A 23,260-nucleotide genomic window follows, 5' to 3' on the forward strand; every position below is an offset into this window, starting at 1 on the left:
AATAAAAAATAAAAAATCTTCACAAATAGGCAGATTTATCTTTGCTTTTAATATGTTTAATTCATATTAATGTATATTTTCATTTTAGAAAAAATAAACTTTAAAAAAAAGAAAAGTTTTTTGACATAATTTGGCAGCCCCCCTTGCACATACTCTGAGGACCCCCTGTTGAAGATCTCTGCTGTAGAGCACTTGGCTCTGCTGCCGTGTATCACCTCAGAGAGTCAGCAGTGGATGGGCGAGCTGAGGACAAGGCCCTGTTGGAGCGCTAAAAGGGCAGGTGCAGCCAAGCGCTAAATTAACTGCTTGTTTTAGACACTCTCCATTGGATCAGCGTTTCGTCACAGCCAGAAGGAAGGGGATTGAGATCGACTTCCCTGAAGTGAACTGACTTTGCAGATCTGCATTTACAGCCATTCAAAGTATTCTGTGTGATGCATTTATGATTGGGAAATATGTGCAGGAGATTATCCTACACTGTGCTTGAAAGTATATGGGAATAGCTTGCTGTAACTCCTTTACAACCTGACCTCTGTTTTTGTGTGTGATGGCCTTTCTTTGTCTCTCTGGTCAGTTGTCTTTCTACATCCACATGACAGCAGAAACATGGGTGTACAAGGTGTTTTTGCAACCCCAGGATATGAGCAGTATCTGTCAAAATGACATCAAGAGGAGTCATCAGAGAAAAGAGAACAATAGTGGACTACAGGACTGTAGTTTAGTTTTTAGTTAAGGGAACATACTGCATCTCAACTCATGATTAATATTCCTCCAACTGCTCCACCATCTGACTAGATGTGAAGTAAGAAGCCAAGTGTGAACCTGCCAGTTGGCAGTCAGGAATTTAATAACACCAGTCAACCAAGGAACCTCATTCATACCTAACATCCTTAAGGGAAGAGCAGTTACAAACAACATTAGCTTCTGCAAATTAACTAAATGCTTCAAAGAATTTGCATAATATGCAGAATGTTGGCCAGTATTGCCTTTATAAAGCAATATCAGCTTGAAACACAATAAATAATATGCACTGACATCACTTTTTTTTATGTGGTAAAACCCTCAATGCCGCTGAAGCAACCGTCTATGGTTGCAGAGGATGGGAGAAAGTGGAAGACAAACAAAGTAATGTCTTGAAAAAGTAAAATCTATTGAATCAATGATCTTTATGTCATGTGTGGAGGTTGACATGTAGACTATACACCTTGTTTGAACACATGGGAAATGCATGTAACCGCACAGAGAGAGTTTAAAAAAGGTAATTAAGAGTATGTCATTGAATAGTTTTAAAATAATCTAGGACCTTACTTGAAACTGTAATATATAGGCTATATAATAGACTGTGTGCATGTGACAAAGTGTTGAGCACAAACACAAACTCTAAGAATGGGTTGTAATTCTGGCTGTGTGATCTCCATTTTTTTCTTGAATGAATCATCTCAGAATAGCAGACTGATTCTTCCAGTATGTGGGTGAAAGTATTCCTGGAGTCTCCCTAAAGAGCTTCCCAAGATAACTGTTGTCAACAGGTGACAGTCATCACCACCAAACAAAACAGAAAACAGAAATAAACTGCACTGAGCCTAGTTGAGCTACCTGCCCACCGACTGCTGCCAAATAAGGATTTTCAGTTTGCAATCCTTTTGGGTTAAAGGTTTTTTTTTCTGCAACCATGGCTCTGAGACAAAACGTGGCTTTATGTTGAATAGCTCCAGCTAATGAAACCACTGTCCCTATCCCATAAAAGATGAGTCACATCCTGCACCTGCTGCATCTGGATCAGTTTCTTCTCAGCACTCTGGACTGTGTCGAGCTGTGAGGCAAATCTACCTGATTATATCCAGCTCACATCCCGCAAACAAAAAAAACAGCATTTCATTCAGACTGCCACAGTGGCCGACTGCATGATAACATCTGTGTGAAATGCTGCGGTGACAAATGTCAGCTATATATGGACAGTGAAGCAGGCAGTTTACAGCAAACGGTGTAGAATAAAGGTGATCAAAGACATGTCATAGAAACGTGCGTTTTCATATCAAGCTATGCAGGCGTGCAACCGAGCCTTTAAATCACACACATGTAAAAGCAGCCACCTGTCACCAAGGCTCATGTTCCAATCATGCATCCTGGTCATAATATCAGGCTTACATTCACATATTCGCAGTGAGTTGATGTGGAGAATCACTTACACAGGATCAGTGGGTGCCGGATGACCGCCAGTTACAGTCTCTTTCGCGTTATCCCAGATAATGACAAAAAGACGCGGAGGGATGCGCCTCAGCAAGTGTAAACTTCCGCGACACCTGTCTGCCTCCCAGATACTTTTGGCTTGCCTGACCCTCGGCTAGTCGGCTTATTATCCCCCCACCCCCCAAAAAAGCAGCAGACGCAGGCACCGCTGAATGGGTGATCACGAGGTTTGTATTACACCGAGGAGAAAGGAGGAGGAGGAGGAGGAGGGAGGGCGCACGGCGAGCGAGGTGAGGGATTGGCACCCAACCTTGATACTTCCTGTATTGGTGGTGACACAGAGCGGTGTCGGGATGGAGCTGTGAGGGGATATCTGCAGGTTGGAAATAGTTATAGGTTGGATAGTTGAGTCTCTCTCTCTGCTTGGCTGATCTGATATCTAATCCCATTTATTTCTGCTGTCACCTGGCACCCTGTGCTCATAATTTGGCACTGCTACTCCTGGAGGAGGAGGAGGAGGAGGAGGAGGAGGAATAAGAGGCACTGTGTTGGCTGGCTCCATTCACAAAGCCAGTCACAGTGCAATTAACCTCGGAGAGAGATGAAAACATCCCAATTAATCCATCTCTCAGATTCTCATGTCTGGTATCTAACAATTTAATTGCCTCGCTATATGAATAAGCTGTTTTACTTAACGTCCATATTTCAGTTGAATAAGAAATAACAATGCATTATAAAAAAAAATTAAAATATACAAAAAGCTATAGAATAGAGAAATTATAGAAAATAAAAATAGAAATGATCATCGATCTATCTGTCTTAGAAAACCTGACCTAGTCACAAAGTTATATTACCCTGATTGTGTTTTTGCAGATCCACTTGAGTACCCACTGTCTTCTTGAGTTGTGGTCTGGCAGAGCATCAGAGGAGCTGTTTGTTCTCTTTATTAGTGCACAGCCTTCTGACAAAAAGGCTGACAGTGGTGTATTGCAAAAACACTATCTGGGCTGTACTTGCTCAACAACTACATTTTAACAAGATAGATTGTAATAATGTGCTACTTTAAATCAAGCTGGACTGACGTTTTTTTTAGAGCCGTAGCCAAATAAGGCTGCATTTTACAACATATACTGCCAGGAAAACTTTTCCAAGTTCATGTATTGTAATTATTAGACCCTATTTTCACGTGCAAAAACATCTCCATGAGTCATTATGCTGCTGCAGTGGCAAGTCTATCTGTGTAATCTTAGGTATTTGATTCATATCACAGTTTCAATGTACACAGATAAAACAAACACAAAATGGACTGCAAATATTTAAGCCCAGAGAGCACACAGTTCATGTAGGTGTATTCACACAAATGCTTTGTAAAATTCTTTCACAACAAAGATTGGCACAAAGATGAATTGCATCACTCCTTATTCTAATATTTGCTCTGTCTCTCCGTCCTGTCAACCCTGTGCATCTCCTCTTTGCCATCATCCCCAGCCTGAATAGAAGGTATTTGGGTCCTAAACATTAAGCAGACGCTCAGAAACACTGGGACGCATTGTTTGCATTAACATAAACTGCTAAAAGCTGCAAGGTAAGGTCAGGATTCTTGTACATTTTTAATTTCTAGACTTGTAACTTTTCTAAACCTCATATTTTAGAGTACTTTTATACATTTTTCAGCTAAAATGAATAGAAACTTGATTCTACTGTATATATTGTTATAATTAGCCTAGGAGAAATATAAGGTCTGGGCAATTACTGTTAGAAGGTCACAGGCGGGGATTATTCAAATCTTTAACTTCAGCAAATATAACTGCTTAGCAGATGTTCTGTGGTGCACTCAATAAAATGAGTGTGCTTATTATGGTTCAGCGCTCATTGCTTGAAGATTTAAATAACACGTCTGGACTGTTAAACTGCTGTTTTGCTTGCTTTGTCTGCAAGATGCAGTTAAAGCAGGGCAAACAAACACACTGGAATTATAACCACATGTGCTGCTGGTGTAACACTACAACAAAGGCAAGGTTCACAATGCAGACTTCAACTGAAGGCAGGAGAGAGAAGAGAGGTGAACTGAGTAGATGTCAAAACATGAGGATAGAAAGAGAAGCAACTTTGCATGGACACTCCCAGTACAATCACAGTCCTCTATTGTAGGTCACTAAGTATTGTAGCTCCAGTGTAGAGTGAGGGGTTATTCTAGGGTTCCATGTCAGCAATCCTCAGGTCACAAGCACATTTCTGCAACCTTAAGGCAACTGCTGGTCACATACAGTACATGTTTGAGTAAAGCTTATTAAAGGCTTCTTGCTCCAGTACTGGTGTTTATGCTTTATGTTCTGCTGCTGAGTCATTTGCAGTATGACACTGCATTTACATCTGCATACCTCAGGCGAATAAAACTACGATCTATTCATTTTGTGGCTTTTTCATCAAACTTTTCTTTTTTTGCGAAAAGGCTGCATACAATGGGTGTTGGTAACATTTCTGCCTGGGGGATTTGGGCTTGTTACACAAGAGTATGTGAATTTACACACTTTATTAATCCCATGTATCAGAGCAGAGGGAATATTCATCCACAGTAGCTGCCGTGTAAAATGCAATCAGCAAGTCAGAGCTGTATGCTTTAACGCCTATCAACAATGTGTGATAGATTTTCCGAGCATGGGGAGTCATGATTGCTAAAGTGGAATATTAAGAGTGACTAAGGAGAGCAAAGCATTCTGGTCCTTCTATCCGTGTCACATGCTGGTGTTGCAGTGTTGTTTGTGTATGTGTATGGCTATTGTCTGCGGTGACATTCAGTATTTCTGTGTGTTTGGAGGCAGATTACAGCTCCACAGCCTGATTGTTGGCCTATGAGGTCCCTTTTTTCTGAGGGCTTCACTGCACACTATATGATCTCTTCCTTTAACCAAATGTCTTCAAAACCCTATAAATGGCCAATGAATCATCACTGCATGTTAGCAGCCAGTAAAAGTTGATTGATGGATGTTTTTTCAGGGAAACTTGTAACAGTGATTCTTTTGGAAAGGCAACAATTTGTACTATTACTGTAATTTCATGCAGGCAGGAAATACTAACCACTCAAATGTGTACCCACTGGACGAGGTAATGACAAGGCGCAAAGCTCAGCCACCAGGGGTCCTCCAAAATGAAATCTGCCTTTTGGTTGTTCTGTGAGTTATTGTCATAATTTCATGCATTGGAAAAAAACAATCCATGATTTTGCTTTATTTACCAAAAACAACCCAAATCCTCAAATATCTGGAGTTGTGGGTGGCTTGTGCTACACATTTTGGGGTTGTATCCAAAATGTGGTGATTTAGAGGCACTATACAAATCCCTCGACATTATAACATGTACTTCAACTGAAGTCATTCTTCTAAATACACAAAATAGTCCATGAAAAAAAGGTGATTATGACAAAAAACATCGTATGCTTAATGCTGATTCTTTAGATGGTTGAATTAGTGTTTTTAGTCTGAGAAGTATTTTGACATAGCAAAGCTCGCTACCCTCTTTAAAGGTGCTCTAAGCAATGTCACACGTTTTTTAGGCTACAACATTTTTCGTCACATACAGCAAACATCTCACTATGCACTAGCTGCCTGTCCCCTGAACACACTGTAAAAAAAAACGTGGTCTCTGTAGACAGCCCAGGCTCCACAAACGTCAACAAAAACAAACTGTGCCAACCTGCACCACCAAACATAATAAACAGTCTTCCAGCGTTCCAGCCAATAACCGACAGAAGGATTTGGGGGTGGGGGTTGGGGGGTTAGTGTGCGGAAGGGAGGGAGAGGGGATGGGATGAGGAGGAGGGAGGGGCGAGCTAGCCTCGTTTTGTTTGAAAATACTTCGAACGTCAAGAAGAAGCGCCGTCACCCAACATCGCTTAGAGCACCTTTAACAAAAAATGTATTCATGATATGTTCCAGTTAACTGAATCTCATCAGGTAAAAATTGCCAGTACTACCTGCTCACAAAGAAAAAAAAATATTTACTGTCCATTTTAAAGTGCCCATTTTATGCTCATTTTCAGGTTCATAATTGTATTTTGAGGTTGTACCAGAAAAGGTTTACATGGTTTGATTTTCAAAAAACACCATATTTTAGTTGTACTGCACATTGCTGCAGCTCCTCTTTTCTGTGTTGAGCACTCTGTTTTAGCTACAGAGTGAGGCATCACACTTCTATTCCATCTTTGTTGGGAGTCACACATGCACAGTAGCTAGGTAAGGACTAGAAGCTAGCGCTGCTAGCGGTTAGCCACCTCGTTCTCAATGGCAAAACACTGCTACAACACTATAGAACTACTTACATGTCCCTCATCTGCAGGTATTCCACGCAAAGTTGGAAGTGCGCCCTCGTTTAGAAGAAGTCTCCCGGCTAATCCTGCCTTGTACTGACCGAAGTTGGAGAAACAGCTAGCTGATGTGGTATTAGCTAAAGTGGTTAGCACACACCAAATGTTTCGGCCAATGACGTAGACGGCCCTGCCGATTTTGACCAGATCACCGGAGACGGTGAAGGCAGGATAAATTCAGAAACATTGATGTTTTTATTTCCAAGTTTGTATGCGTGTGGAAGCACCAGAGACACAAAATAACACCCCAAATCCCAGAAAAAGTGATTTTTTCATAATATGGGCACTTTAAAATAATCGGTGTGAATTAGCACAATAGCGGATTTATAATTTTGAAAGCAAAGAGTGCCTTTCTGAAAAAAAATGCTCAGAGATCATATTGTTGTAATGAAATCACTGTGACGTCTCAGTGTTAATGGAGGTGCGTCAGATGCACTATGAAGACAGGCTCTTGCACCTGCGACACTCAACATTCAGTCACTCCTCAGTGACTCATGATCTGTATTCACCTACATACATTAGTCTGCCTGTGTCTCCACCTGGTAACACTGGTGATTCTCAGGGTGAAGCTTTTAAGGCCACACCACCTCCTCTGAGATGTGGTAGTAGGTGTTCAATCACATCTGACAGATAATTTGCCACCAATCAATAAGATTGTCTTTTAAAGGAACACGCCGACTTATTGGGAATTTAGCTTATTCACCGTAACCCCCAGAGTAAGACAAGTCGATACATACCCTTCTCATCTCCGTGCGTGCTGTAACGCTGTCTGACGGCTCCAGCATTAGCTTAGCCCAGCACAGATCCTGCAGGTAACTGGTTCCAACTAGCCTACTGCTCCGAATTGTGACAAAAGTGACAAAATAACGGCAACATGTTCCTATTTACATGTTGTGATTTGTAGAGTCACAGCCGTAAAAAACAGCGTAACGTGAGACACAGCGCGTCTTCTATCCGTAAACAAACCGGAACTATATTCTCAGACAGGCTTGCTGCGAGCATATCACTCGCCCAAGTACTATATTCTTCCGCCTGAGAATATAGTTCCCGGTTTGTTTATGGTTAGAAGATGGCTGTGTCTCATGTTACGTTGTTGCCGCTACTGACTCTACAAATCACAACATGTAAATAAGAACATGTTGGCGATATTTTCTCACTTATTTGGAGCAGTAGGATTACTGGAACCATTCACCTGCCTGTTCTGTGATGGGCTGATGCCGCTGGAACCGTCAGACAGCTTTACAGCACGCACGGAGATGAGAAGGGTATGTATGGACTTGTTTTACTCTGGGGGTTACGTTGAATAAGCTAAATTCCCAATAAGTCGGCGTGTTCCTTTAAAGTCTGCATTTGTAGAATAAATATGTTGGCAACAAGATGTGTCCCATTTCAAGTATCCCGTCATTCAGATAATCCAACCGATAAAGTGCCAACTCCCAGAACCCCCATCTTTATTGTAGTTCAATAGTAGTTCAGTGTTGTCCTGGAGGGAAACAACATGTGGAAAGTTACGGAATTCACCTTTAATCTAAGACTGACCATTCTAGAGTCTGATCTTTGAAAAAGACATTTAACTATGCGTGAATGCTTAATGGTGCGAAAGTAAGTGTACTGTAATTTGAAAATCTGTTTACATGCATGTCTTAAGACATAAAAAGCATCATTTCCATCAGCAGGGAAAGACTGACCTCTCTTGAGTAGAATTATATATGATTACCCTGTAAACTACAAGTGGCTATAAAGCAGATGTTAACAAGCCCATAAAGCATATTCAGATAATCAATAGAAAACAATTAATAAAATACATGATTTGTCGTAATTGCTATCAAAGGATTAAATGCCTGAGATACCACAGACCTCTGGGTCAGAGTACTGATTTTGGTTTAAAACTCCTGCTTTTAATCCAACAATAATGTCTTTGTTAAGTCCTCTGCTTTCTATGTACTAATGCCAAGATGAGCAACATATCCTCCCCCTTTACCACAGTCGGCTCGTTCAGTCTGCAGTCGCTCAGCTTTCACATACATTTTCTTTGGGTTTGTCAGTGACGAGGTGGAGGTGAAGCCTCTGCCCACTCAGCATGACTAATTGCCTGTAAGTGGCCAGCCCAGTGTTGGAAACAACGCAAACAAATACCAAACAAACACAGTGAGTCACTCCATTCATTGTTCTCTTCACTGTGTGGAGTAAGGGAAAGAAAGAGTATTTCATTTTATAGGGAGGGGGAAAAAAGAGAAGCTTGTTTCATATTTGTGTTCATATATGTTTTTATATTTGATGAATAGATGGATGGATTTTGGCTTTTCATCATTTTTACATTTGATAAATGCATTTTCAGAAATCCCCAGGGTGGATGGGGCTTCAGTGGCAGAAGGGAGTCATGAAGCCATTTCCCCCGTTTACTGCAAAATGCCTTCAGAGCATGTTTTTGAGATGTTTATTAAGAAATTAATTTAATTAAAAAATCAATGCATGAATATGCCAGGTCATGGAAAGTAAAGCGTCTGGACAACAGGAGGTCCGATATTCCTGTGAGGAATGCTGGCCTGCAGCTTTAAAGCTCCTCATAGTATGAACATTTTCTGGCCAGATCCCATTTCACTGTGTATTTCATGTAGTGCAAAGCTTTCTAGATTGGCGCTCACACTCTAAGATGTTCCTTTTAGTCCTCCAGCAGCCCATAACTAATTATTTTTCCTTCCAATGTTTAGAAACCACAACATATTGACAGTCTGGTCAATCTCCTTCCAGACTATATTAGTCACACTGCACTGCTACCCACCCCCTCCCCCCCCTTTCCTGTGTTTATTTCACAAATGTGGATGAGTGAGAGTAAATTTGCCAGGCGCTCTACTTCCCGGTTTGCTTGCCAATAGTTTTCTCCAGCCAAGTTTAGCCACAGCTGTTTACAAAAGAGGTGTTTTTGTTGCTAGCCACCCAGATTTAGCAACACTTGTTAACCACCAGTGAATAAGCCAGACTATGATCATTTCAGCAATGAGTGCACCTGGATATCTGAAGAAATGTAGATGAATTTATTAAATGCCTACAACTCATTTTATCTTCTAGTTAAAATATACATGCCCATTCACTAACTTTTCCTTTTTCATTTTTCACCACCATCAATTCCAAGTATTCCTTTTGGCTTGAAATTTGCATTCGCATGTACTGGGGTAGACGCTCCATATTCATGCGCCATCTTGAAATACGTTAGCCGGTAAGGGACATACAGGACATACTGCTCCACCTTTCACGTTTTCGCTGTCACATGATAAGCTCACAAGTGCTGCTAATGCCGCTAATGGGTATCGTAGCTTCCCGGCCCCGACAAGTTTGAAGAAGGAAACATGGAGGACCACACGTATTCAAAATCCAAATTTCAGGAACAGGAGTCTTCTTCTTTACCCAGAAAAAGAAAAAAGGATGTTGAAAAGAGCAAGAGACCGGCTTTTTGAAGCGTGAATGCTACCGTAGCCGTACTTTGAACTGCGTGGCGCGAGAGAGTTGATTGCGATATATGATCTCAACGCTAGATGGGAGAAATTCCTACACATTGGACCTTTTAATGATGAAAGATTCCACAAATTAAAGTTGCACTAATCAATGTTTTTTTATAACAATGGATCAAATTACTGTCTGCAATTTGTAAGGGGTCATTCGTAGTGACAGAGAATTATCACAAACTCTGCAGTTCCCCATAGCTCTACGTTTTAGCATCTTTCAGTTCATTTATTTTGTTATGGCCCATAACAAACTTACATCTAAAAGCTCTCGTCAAACTCCTTTAAAGCTGCAGCACACAGCTGATTTTAGAAAAGAAAAAGCTGCGATACTGTTTCTGCCCATCAACAAATGGCAGAGAAACAAAGTTAGTGGCTAGCTGGTAAACATAGCAAAGAAATTAGCTGCTAATGAACCAGATATGTTACTCAAGAGTTGGTGGAGACTTGAGCAGAGCTGAAAGGAGCGTCAATATTGGACTTACATTCCACAGGTAGTTTACAAGTACATGCTTCTGAATGGGATATGTAATTCTGTTGGTAGATAGCAGATAGTTGTGTTTTTTTTTTAGCTTCCTTAATTACAAGATGTGAAGATTTTTACATAAGAGTTTTTGTGGTGTAACTGAGCACTTTTATGAATTTTTTGATACTTACAACAAACTATGACAGTAAAGTGAAAGCACATGAATAAAAACAAATGATTTTTACCACATTGAAATTTTGCAAACATGATTGCTATCCCCCTCTGGGGAGCGGGGTTGTTTGTTGCTGATTGTCAAGGACTCGCAAGTCTTGTATATAGTCTAGTATGTGGACAAAGTAGCAGTCCTCACTTTCAGAGCAACGACATCTGACATGTGTTGGAGGACAAAATGCAAAAAAGCCCTGTTAGTAGTCAAATAATATTTCAGATTCAATTCATTCCACATGTTCACAGAGACAAAAAGAGAATTTCACTTCCTATGTGCATCTGAACAACACATCCAGAGAAAAACAATGTTCTTTATGGATCCATATTCACCTAACAAAAATAGACTGTACTCTGGTTATGTATGTAATAATGCATGTGTGGCAGCAGCTGGAGAGAGCCGTACAGCAGCGTACATGTCCACACCTTGTCTAACCCAGATACAGATATGGTCAGCTCTCTCCTCTCGTCAACGGCCTCAACCCTTAGTGGCATTGTTTGAATCCAACTCCTTGCTGCCATGGTAACCAGAGCAAGGAGAGGATGGGAAATAAATGAGAGATAGTGAGAGGGCCCGACCCATACTACGTTTGACACTCTCTCTGGATATCCTGTTTGGTATTCTGGCTGACTGAACACTGGTCGGTGTGCTGTGATTTTATTCATTCCCCATGTGCTTTGCAATGACCCTATACAGCTGTGGCTTCTAAGATTCAGTGATGGGCAAAGGGTGTCGCAGGATTTGTTCAGTTCCATTGTTTTACTACATTTTTACATTTTGTTTGGGTGAAAGCTATTTGGCTTAAGGCTTTTAGTGGAGAAGGAAAGGCTAGCTGTGACACACCGGGGTGCCTCATCTGCAAGGAAAAGCTATCAAAGGCTGCAGTTGTGCCAAGTAAGGTCATGCAAAAAAAGACTTTCCTTTTAAATGGCTTGTATGATGACCTTTATACAGGCAGTAAAAGCTGCTGACTCTGAATGATCTTACTCCGAATGATTAAGAACAAACCTACATGTATCACTTTAAAGGTCCCATGACATGGTGCTCTTTGGATGCTTTTATATAGACCTTAGTGGTCCCCTAATACTGTATCTGAAGTCTCTTTCCCAAAATTCAACTTTGGTGCAGAATTACAGCCACTAGAACCAGTCCCACAATGAGCTTTCCTTAGGATGTGCCATTTCTGTGTCTGTAGCTATTGAGGAGGAGAGAGGGGGGGCAAGGTGGAGGGTGGGGGTGTGGCCTTGACCAACTACCACTTTGCTCGTTTGAAAGCCATGATGTCTCTCTCTCATGGGTTGGCCAAATTCTCTGGGCGGGCAAAGCAGAGAAAGGGGAGGTAACCATTCCAGATCGGCCCATCTGAGCTTTCATTTTCTCAAAGGCAGAGCAGGATACCCAGGGCTCGGTTTACACCTATCACCATTTCTAGCCACTGGGGGACCATAGGCAGGCTGGGGGAATGCATATTAATGTTAAAAAACCTCATAAAGTGACATTTCCATGCCATGGGACCTTTAGTATTGATGTTTGTACAAGTTACATCAGTGTCATTTGTTTTGTTGGTTCAATAGGTTCTTATAACCGATAGCTTGTCTAATTTTAAGCTGAAAAGGTAGCAGGTGTGCGTGTAGAAGTGGGTAAGAGGGGTTGCCATGAAAAACAAATCACTATCAAGGAGTGCTATGGTTTAAAACAAACAAACTTGACACACTGACAATCAACAAAATTGACCCAAAGATTGAAGTTGCATTATGAAAATAGCTACTGTTTAATTTCTGTGTTGAAGTGTTTTAGGCTGTAGTGCTCCTTTTACCAAGACTATGTCTGTCAACAAAGCTTACAACTGGAAAGCAACCTGCTTACATCCTCAGAATAAATGTTAGCACACATGTCTAACTGTCACATAATGTCAATCGTCATATTAAATCCTTCAATTTTGTTATCAGTTACCAAGCAAATGTTTTAACATGCACCTGGCCCACTTTCTTCTTTTTGTGGAGTAAGATAGGAGTTTTCCACTATTTCAAAGATATTTGTGTTTATGTGTTGACTCCCTTGAGACGTCATGTCTCCACAGAACCCCCAGCCACAGTGACTTGTGATTTAATTGATTTTCTACAGACAGAATGTTTTCCCTTTCTGGGAGCTTTGATGTCTAATTTGATTATGGCAATCTGTAGACAGATCTAAAGGACTGCATTTGGAATAAAGCCATATTTCATCTGTCTGGTTTTGGGAAAATGAGGGCTGTGATTGCCGAATGCTTCTTTAGTCTGTGGCGGGCATCATATGTGAGATTAAAGACAAATACTGTCTGTAAATGATGATATATTTAAGGTTTACTTTGAAACAAATGAGCACTTCTCTGCATTCTAATGCTCAAACAGTCAAGGACACATAAACAGAAAGTGAAACGTAATAATAATCCCTCTTTGTTCAATGACAAATACATAAATTGCAGCACAGCCGTACCGTTTTTTCCTCAGCCTCGTCCTTGGCTTCCTCCGCTGTTTCCACATGAAAGGATTGAAAGCCTCACTGCTTTTCTCTCACTCGCACCTTTCACAAAGCTGTTACCAAAGCAGCTGCATAGAAAGAGAAGAGGAAAATGTGCTGTAGAGGAGTATTGATTTATAATCAGACTTAAAAGCCTGTCCAGTTGTACAGAGTGAAGGCGGGGACATGAATTTCAGTTCTCAGCTAGAGGTTATTATCTACATGACCCGACAAAGTATACACACACTGTTCTCCCATTAGGCTACCCTTCCCACACATAGGAGTTCTCTTGAATATTTGAATTTGGATTTGTTTATTTTGCACAATAAAATCAAGACAACAGTAACACAATAAAGTAATAAAATAAAGATTGTGAAGGTGAGATTAAAGCTATAGTGCGTAGTTTCTGTCACACCCATGAGGAATTCTAAGTTGGCGTGTCCACATGATACAAGCCTTTTGTCATCAGACATAAAGCCCCCACCCTTCCTAAAAAAATATATACAACAAAAAAAAAATATAGAAAAAATGGATAATGGACTCTTCAGAAGAGGTAATTATCTTCACTTGAGTTTCTGCACGCAAAAGTAGCCAACACAATCTTCTGAACATAACCATACTGATAAATACAGAGAGAGTTGTGTGGAGCTGGTAGTCTTAATTAGCTTTGTAGCAACTCATTTGGCAATGGCTTTAATGTAACGGACATTCATTAATATCAAAAAGTTACACACTAAAGCGTTAAGGAAACCCCTAGGGGCTTATAGAAGGAATCTCACCTAAGGAAGAGAAGAAAAAAAATATATAATGAGCAATTACAATTACAAGAGTCCTAAACAAACAACAACAAATTGAATGCAAGTAAGCACTGAATTTAAAAAAACAATCATAAGGTTGGCTACATAAACAATAAAGGCATAAAATAAATGACAAGAATATAGATAGAATGAGGATATGTGGACTTATGTGTGAGTAGTTATGAGAGACAGAAAGGTCAAACAAAATCAGATATGAATAGTTCAGATCAATAAAGAGTTAAAGTTTGGTTAATCAGACTGTTCCTAAGCCTCTTTTTATAATTTTTTGACGGAAGTTGACTGAAATGCAGTGTTGATATAACTTCCATAGCTGTGCTCCCCTGTATCTAATAGAGAATTGACAGAGCCTAATACGGAATATTGGAAGATGTAAATATTTGGCATATCTTGTATTATAATTGTGTACGTCAGCATTAGACTGAAAAAATACTATACAAGGCATCAGAAGGGAAGCTGGCTGGTGCAAAAATTTTAAAATAAAAACACAAGTTTGGTATTTATTTATATTAAAGATTAATAGAATCTTGAGCTCTTTAAGTCATATTGTCTGTTTGGCTTCATCTGCCAAACAGACACTGCATACAATTACACAGAGACACGACTGGAAATGTTATTTGGAGCATGACTGAGTTTGGGTTGCCAAATGGAGGCCTAAATAGGACAAATGTCACCTTGATGCACAAGGAGGCTAATTGACTGTTAGATGATCATTTCATCTAATGGCAAGCCAAGAGCAAAGCAATTCCTCTCACACTGGCTATTATTTGTTTTAGTGTTCACATACATACATATGTAGGCTAGAGCTATAAAGGGTAGCTGTAGTTTTTAATTTACAGCAAAATTGCTCTATAAAGCACTGAGCTGAGGACCAAGACAATCCCTTTATGTGATAGGGAGAATGCATGGCTTTTCCAAATCAAAGATTGATTTTCTTACTGTGTTCAGACAGAATGCAAAGCAAATTTAAGAGGCAGTGCAACTGAATATAACAGCAACTGGAAAAACACAGTTAGAAGCAAATTCACCAAGTGGCGCATATTGACGCAAAGACGCATCTTGCTAACTAGCTTACAGCTAACACTTGATAGCCTGCCCCTCTCTTGTATTTTCGTTCGATATCAGCTAGGAACCAACCAGTTATCTTAACTTAGCATAAAGACTGGATGCAGTGGAAAAAAGCTAGCCTAGCTCTGTCCAAAGTGTACAGAATCTGCCTACCAGCACTTTTAAAGCTCACTAACTAACATGTTTATCTAGAGGTGCTGGTAGGGGTATTTTTTAGTTTTAGAGACAGGCTAGCTGATTTCCTGTTTCCAGTTTTTATGCTATGCTAAAATGAGCTGACTGTCTCTTGGCTATAGTGGCAAGAAAGCAAATAAGCTAAGTTCTCTTTATACATGGAATCAAGGCATTTCCCATCTTAACTTGAGAGTTGCAATTTTTCAACAAAAACAAATGTTTTAATTTACCCTTAATCCCACTTTGTTAACCATTTTTACATCAGGACTATTTCTTTTGGCAAAAAATAGTCCTGATGTAAAAATGGTTCACAGCGAGGTCTGTAGATACAGAGTAGACTAACAGGGAGAATGTGTCTGGAAAAACACAACCCTATTGTAGGCTACTTTTTTTTAGTAATGCTTTCAGCACCACCAACATAATTCCACATACCTCCATAGTATTTGCCAGAAGCGTTATTTTCAGATATCTCAAAATCAGGGCAAATAAAACAAAAATATCTGCATGAATAGATACCATAAATGAAACAAAATGTTTCTCTGTAATTTGGGTGAACCAACCCTTTAGCAAATGTGGCCGTCAGAGAGTCGATGTTTCAATTACATAATCCAAAACATCCATTACTTTATGAGTCATGTCTCTTAATCCAGATGTTGTTTCGTAATTCACATTTCCTGTTTTCTCTCATCTGCCATGCTTCTGCCTCACACCCTCACACGCAGATACAAACACATTTCTACAAGTATTTCTGTGTCACAAATGGCCAGTCTTCTTATCTCTGGTTTTTTTCACAGGGTCAACAGCTGCTGGCCATAGAGCATTATCCTCAGACACTGACAGCAGCTCAAAACAGAGCCGCTGCCTCTTCCCCCATAGGGAGGCAGAGGAGGGCAAATACTGAGTGGCTCTGCATAGCAATTTGTTTTACAGTGAACTCCCTGAGATGCATTGAATAGTTACTTTTAACTTGAAAGTGTAGAGGGAATAACAGGGATTTAGGGTATGAAATAACTCTTCTTCGCTGTGATTACTGTCTCTTAACATGACCACATTGTGGTTTATGAGAGGCTAATGCAAACTTGTAACCTTGGTAACTGATTTCAGCACCATTTTACGAGAATTCATCTGATGTTTGTCTGAAGCACAGACTGTGATTCTCAAAAGGTCTGACACTGGAATGAATTGCTTGGGCTGTCCAGTAAAATGTTTGTCCTTTCCTAGACTTGAGTCTATTTTGGATTGGCTGCCAAGTAAAGCAGCGTTTGCTGTTTTGAGGTCTAATCCCTTCCTATATTTTCTGACTAAACATCCTCTCCATCAATTCACATCATTAGCCCGCAGCTGTCTAGTGTAGTCTCTCCGAACCTCCAGGGAGAACTTTGTAACAACAGTTCCGACACAACGTCAAAGAAAAAAGTGTGTGTGTGTGTGTGTGTGTGTGTGTGTGTGTGTGTGTGTGTGTGTGTGTGTGTGTGTGTGTGTGTGTGTGTGTGTGTGTGTGTGTGCTGAGGGTGACTCAATGGAAAATTGTCAGAGAGATTACAGATTTATTGATGCAAGTTTTTTTGAGTAAGATGCATCATATTTCACTGATACGCCGGAGCACAGGGAAGTGGTGAATGGGCTTATTTAATTTCCACAATTTTCACAGCAGTGCATGTTTCCAATCCTAGCAGGAGACAATTCCTCTGTGACCCACAGCCTGAGGTTTGAAGACATTAGACTAGATTCTCCTACTCCCACTCACTCTTTCCATTCTGCAATACACCTTGAGACAGGGTGCCTATTCATGTGTAACATGCCACATCAGGAGATGCATTCTTCATGGTGTGCTGTTTTAAAGGCCATATAAACTCCCACAGAGGTACATTAACCTATCTCAACATGTATTCCTGATAATGTAAAACATACAATTTAAAGAGGAAATTAAATCTAACACACTAGGTCTTTTTTCAGTTTTTCTTTCCAAAATGATCATGAGTAGTTTCCCTAATAGACCCATAATGATTGCTATCCACATCTGACAATCCTTTGCCAGTGTTCGGTCAACAGAAGTCTGTGAGCTGAAAGATGGACTGACAGTGTTGATAGCTGCTGTATATTCCACCAAGAAGCCTACTGAGGGGTAATTACTGTAATTCCAAAAGGCTTACTGAAGTGTTTGGATACGTGCAGAACTGTATAAACAGCCACTGTACATACTGTACATTTTGAAAGCACAAGGAAAGTGATTCAGCTACACTGAGCCAGCAGACTAATTCACTGCATAATGCAGCATTTCTTCAAGACCTTACAAGAACCAAACCACCCATTTTTTCATTTATGTACAGAGGTTTGACAACAAAAGTTTCCTCTCTCTCTCTCTCTCTCTCTCTCTCTCTCTCTCTCTCTATTTCTACTCTTTCTGTGCTCTCTCTGATTTACACACACACACACACACACAGTTTAGCAGGAGCTACAGTGCAGGCATAAGTGGAAAATGTCCTTCTCTTTGAGTTGGGTGAGCGGGGTAGGGGGAGGCAGCTTTTAAAGGGGAGGCCCCTCAAGATGTCTGACATGTTTCTGCAGGACCGCAGGCCACTGGCTGGCGTAGAGCACAGGCTTGCGGTGGGCTGTTTGTCTGCGTGAAGCTGGCATGGCCTCCCGTTCCCCTGCATCTGTTCCCCATTAGCAGAGCCGAGAGTATAAAGCACGGAGCTGACAGGGGCTGGGAACACTCGAGTTCCTGCCTGGATCATGGGGTTTACTATCTGGCTCTGCGTGCTCTGCCTGCAAGCAAGCCTGCTGTCACACGCCCTCGACTGCTCAGGAGCAACACAGGGAGAGCTGTGTGTCAGCGGACAGACCGCAGACGGCCAGGTAAGAGACGCACTTCTAATGGATGTGATAGTTAGGGAAGGACAGTGGTAACCAGAGGTGTTCATTATGTGTCAGTCATCTGTGCTGTTGTGACACTACAGAGGTAAGTGCAGCCTGTTTAAGGCTATTTAAATGTTGTTTGCTGGAGCAAACTACATAATAACAAACCCTTCTCTCTAATGAAAGTGAAAAGAATCTGAATTATCAGCATTTTTTCCCTCAGCAAGGACGTTACAGAGCACTTTATGTAATGCAAGCTGGCAGTGAAACGTGGAGCTACATCTCTAATGTTACGTTAAGTCAGTTTGATTTTAATTTTAAGATTATAGTGTTTTAAATTTGGGAAAATTGCAGTGAATTTATAAAATAGTTTAGCCATTTTTGTCGCTTTTGTACAAGCCAAATCTCAGTTGACTCAAAGCTTAAAAAGCTTGGTCTCTAACACATCTGCCTTTTTAACCAACATTTCCTCCATGTGATTGGCATAACAATTTAGGAATTACCTCAAAAATCAGTATAATTCATGAAAAGAACAGTGATATTGAAGAGGTTGTACTTTCAGTTTAGGTTTAAATGACCAGTAGCGTACTGATTTAGTTTTTACATTTTTGCTCAGACACAGTGGTCAGTGTTCTTACAGTGGTCAGAGGAAGCCAGTAACTCTGATGGAATGTAAGTTCACTCTGACTCCTTCGAAAGTGGCTGCTGTGACGATAATAGTGGTCAAGTGTGTGTGTCAGGATGGCAGCAGACATGTACAGTCTAACCCTGACCTGTGGATACATATAATTTTTTTCTTCTAACAGAAACAAAGTCTCATTGTTATGGTTTTTACAGTCACCACACCAAAAATATACCCCTCTGTGGAAAAAAATCTTTCAGCTCCCTTTTTTGGCTTTTCATGTGGCTCACAGCTGTTATACTTTAAACTTGTGGTTGGCATTTTTCTGTGGACAGTCTTCATGTTCTGTCCAAAGTAATCACCCTCATCTGGACAACGGATTGCATAGCTGCTAGGAGTGAAGACGATTTTCACTCACACGAGTTTTCATTGGAAATTCTGTTCCATCTGAGGGAGTTTTTGCCACATTTGTGCTTTTATGCAGCAGTTATTTGTATTTTAATTACAGCATGCGCAATTGTAAATCAAATGTGGTGGGAACTAACTAATAACCGATGCAGCATCTTTTCAGAGGCTACATTTGGTTTAGTTTCCTTGTATTTATACCAGAGTGGAATACATTAAATTACTCATTTATGGGACTCGTCAACACATAACAGCAGAAAGCCAGATGGATTGTGTCAAGTTTAAATGGAGCCTGAATTTTGCTTATTATCTCTCACACGCACACACACACACACACACAGACACACACACAGACACACACACACACACACACACACACACACACACACACCTAGCCAAAAATGCTGCCATGTATGATGACTTTGGTGCTGGAGAATTATTTGTTTTGTCAAGTAATGACATAAATGTGACATTTTGTTAGACAGGACAATGTGTCATGGTTTGTCTGGGTCAGTGAACTATTTTCACACAGTAAAAATAAATGAAAACATAACCAATGTGAAGGACTGTGAAGGAATTACTAAATTGTCACATATTCATAAATTGTTTACAATGCACAGGCCAGCTTTTCAGTCAGTAGTGTTTGAACTGTGAATGCATTGAATCATGCTGCAGTGTAAGAATATCACTCTTGATCCTCTCCTCCTTCACTTCTCAGTACGATGATCACGAGCAGCAGAGGGCGCTACCCTTGACTGAAGAACTGGTATGTGCCACCGTCCTGTACTCCTGTTCTACTTAAGGATATTGCTCCAGTCTGAATCCTTTAGTTCCTGTTTGCCAGGGATCCAGTTCAGAGCCGATTTTACTCTGAGGGAGCCTGATTCATGGTCATAGGAATTACATAGCAGGCATAAGACAAGGGAATACTGCACAAAGCTCATTCCACAATAATAAACCTTAAAAATAATTCAAATGTGGGTCAACTGCAATCACTGTAACAGACTGTAAGTCCTAAATGGCAAACTGAAACCTGTTGTTTTCTTAATGTGACAGTCCATTTATTAGGAAAACGAGTGGATCAATAGCAGTGCTTCGTTTATCAGCAGATCAATGAGAAATGCAGGAAATGGTGGAGTCACTGACAATAATAATTTTGCAGTTTCCTCCCCTTAATGCTGGAGTTTGACTGCCTAAATGTGACAAGGACAGACAGGATGAGAGAAGATGAGAATGTGCTCCACTCAGTATCCAGCTCACATTGCACTTGATGCACTTTCCCAAACAGGGAGAGACGTGCAGGAGTTGTTGTTTCCATCTGTGGTTGTGGATGTGGTTGTGACTGTCTTACCCTTGTAGGTTATGTTCAGACGTAAAAGACAGTTGGAGCAGAGGGGTCCCACCAACCAGAGCCACTCAGGCCTGCCTGGGTCCGTCTCCATCAAAGGCTTCCCTAATACTCTCATCCAGGTAAACCACTTCTTCTTTAGTCACACAGGAGTCACAGGAGTGACGCCAAATGCGGGGTAGGGTGGGGACTGGTTCTCAGCGGTGGCTGCTGCTGCTAAAAAGGTCCCGTGAAGTTTTAGTCATCCTGAATCATCTGTATATGCTGAAATACAGAAATGATCCACAGAAACCACATTATTTGTTGATGAAAGTGATACAAAAGTACCATATAAGAGCATCGGGAGGGATGTAGATGTAATATTCAAAACTCTGGGCTGGGAATTGTGTGTTATCCAAACTGTAAATCAATTAAGTGGATTTAAAAAGAACACAAAGGGTGTGTACAGGATATAGCAATGTATATACTAATCCCAGTGTCCATTGTGTATCAGGCTGATAGGTCCAGGCGGCACTTGACACCTCAAGCTGCGAATAAGAAAAAGAAGAAGATTAAATCCCGCCTCGGCTCCTTCTCCCTCCTTACCAACGACAAGACATCCAACCCCCTACAGGTGAGTCTCCATGACAACCCCCGAGCAAAGGAAAAGCTGGGGCAAAAAGGCCGGATATGCAGGCAGAGTTATAAGGCCACCTTGGTTTTATTGGATCACTTTGGTCTACTCGCCGGTTTAATCTTGTTTGTTGAAATGGCTTTTTGATATCATTCTGATAACGTCCTTTCATTTTTGCACTGGAAAATGTTCAAAATCTCTTTCAGTGTGCTGAAACAAGTTTGTGTCCTCAAATGTGAGATGTTAAGACACTTTTCTATCTTGGATTTCACTTCCAGGTGATAAGAGCAAGAAGGCAGGTAAAGATCGAGCCACCCAAGAGGAATTCAGGTCGTTCTGGGGCTTTCTCTGTCCTGGTGAGTAGTAGTGTTTATTCTCCTACACACAAACTTACGATATTCAAAGAATATTTACATGACTTGTTGTGTGTTCTCAGGGCGATCCACTGAATGATGGACAGAACGACAGACCCAAAAGAAGCATAAAGAAGATGGATGCTGCAAAATAAAATGTGCTTTCTCATTGTGGCAAAGCCGGATAAGGGGTGTGCACATAACAAATGTGTCCGAATTTTCCTAAAGAACATGTAAACACACACTGAAGATTGGTGTGAAAATCTGACAACTTCCGTGTTTATTTTTGAAAGCTATCTTATTTTTATCAGCCAGTCTGCACTTACGGATACTTTTTATATACTATTTTAAGTTTCTAATATATTCCTGCATGTTATAAAATCATGAATGATCCCATATTAATATTATAGTTTGCCATTTTGTTGTAACCTATTTAATCACAGATTCCTTCTGAAGATTGGGGGTATATTTTTGCAGAAATATTTCTTCGGATTTCAATAAAAGTTGAGTAGAGACATACTGTATGGTCTTAGTCTTTGAAAATTAAGCACTTTATGCTCCACTGGAGCACATTGTCACACAAAGTCTTACCCAGAATGACACGTTACATTTCCCACTCAAGGGTCGGCGAAACTGCCTAGGACTAATTCATAAAATTGAGTATCATGGGGTTTGGCATTTGTAAGTCCTCCTCAGAGATGGCAAGTGTTACATGCATGGTGCATGGTTGGCAAAGATGGCAGCAGAATAATACAGCTGGAACCTCTTTTCTATAAAAGGCCCTAATCCATTTACATTACTGCAGCCAAGGGCAAATAGCCTGGGTGTGTGAGAGAGAGAAAAAAATCTAAATGTATTCCAGACCATCTGTTTCATCTGAGTCAAACTTTGTCTATTTAAATATCTTGTGTCATTTTTAATTCATTTGGCCGGGAATGGAAACACAGAATATGGTCTGGACCAGAAGGTTTGTTTGAGTATTTCTGCAGGACACTGACGTAAATGTGTGCACAAAATCTGATCTCTGTGGGCTGCTCTGCATCTGGGTCCCTACCTATTTACAGCATATCAGACTGTACTGTAATGATTGTATGCTGGGTTCAAAATAAAAGCAGCAAAAATAACATCTAAAATTGTACTTGGGGACCACCCAAAGTGACGCCACCAGAAAAATCTGGTGTATGATTATGAGGCAATCTGATGAGGAAAAAAGCCTTTGTAAAAGTGTAGGGCAATCCAAATGAATAGGATGACTCATCCTCTGCTCATTAACCGATCAAAGCCCTAAGCTCATGACGTAGGTAAGCAGTACTCGGTCTCATTTTAATATGGTTTTATAGACACAAACAGAGAGCAAAAGGGAAAAAATAACCCAACAAAATGTTATTTATAAACTTGGCATTTTCTCTGGAGCACATAAGTGATGCTGAATATGCTTCAGCAGCTTGCTCTGGGAGAATATAGACAAGTGTAAGGTTCTGAGCTGCTGACATACCCATCAGATAACCTGAATTAGCTGGTAGCTTGGTGTTGTCTTGGTGACAAACAACCACAGGATGCCATTCGGATTTCTCAGAAAACAGTGATGCTCTGATAAGGACCAAGCGCTTATTATTCCTATTTAGAGGCAACAAGAGAAACAGCCTCAGCCCACTCCCCTGTCATCTTCATCAACACGCACGCACGCACACACGCATGCAAGCACTCACGCACACACACACACACACACACACACACACACACACACACACACACACAC

At 40.7% G+C, this 23,260-nt stretch overlaps 1 protein-coding gene across 1 annotated transcript; it reads left to right on the forward strand.

The window, feature by feature from the left end:
* The first annotated feature begins 3,689 nt into the window (after nt 1–3,689).
* On the forward strand, nt 3,690–22,021 carry si:dkey-12l12.1. The gene is made up of 7 exons (XM_039789535.1): nt 3,690–3,775; nt 17,870–18,160; nt 19,906–19,953; nt 20,547–20,657; nt 21,029–21,148; nt 21,427–21,504; nt 21,585–22,021. Exons 2-7 carry the CDS (start codon nt 18,038–18,040, stop codon nt 21,654–21,656), a joined length of 552 nt encoding a protein of 183 aa, XP_039645469.1. The 5' UTR covers nt 3,690–3,775; nt 17,870–18,037; the 3' UTR covers nt 21,657–22,021.
* The last annotated feature ends 1,239 nt before the right edge of the window (nt 22,022–23,260 follow it).

This window comes from Perca fluviatilis, chromosome 22, assembly GCF_010015445.1.
Source record: "Perca fluviatilis chromosome 22, GENO_Pfluv_1.0, whole genome shotgun sequence".
In the NCBI taxonomy this organism is placed as follows: domain Eukaryota; kingdom Metazoa; phylum Chordata; class Actinopteri; order Perciformes; family Percidae; genus Perca; species Perca fluviatilis.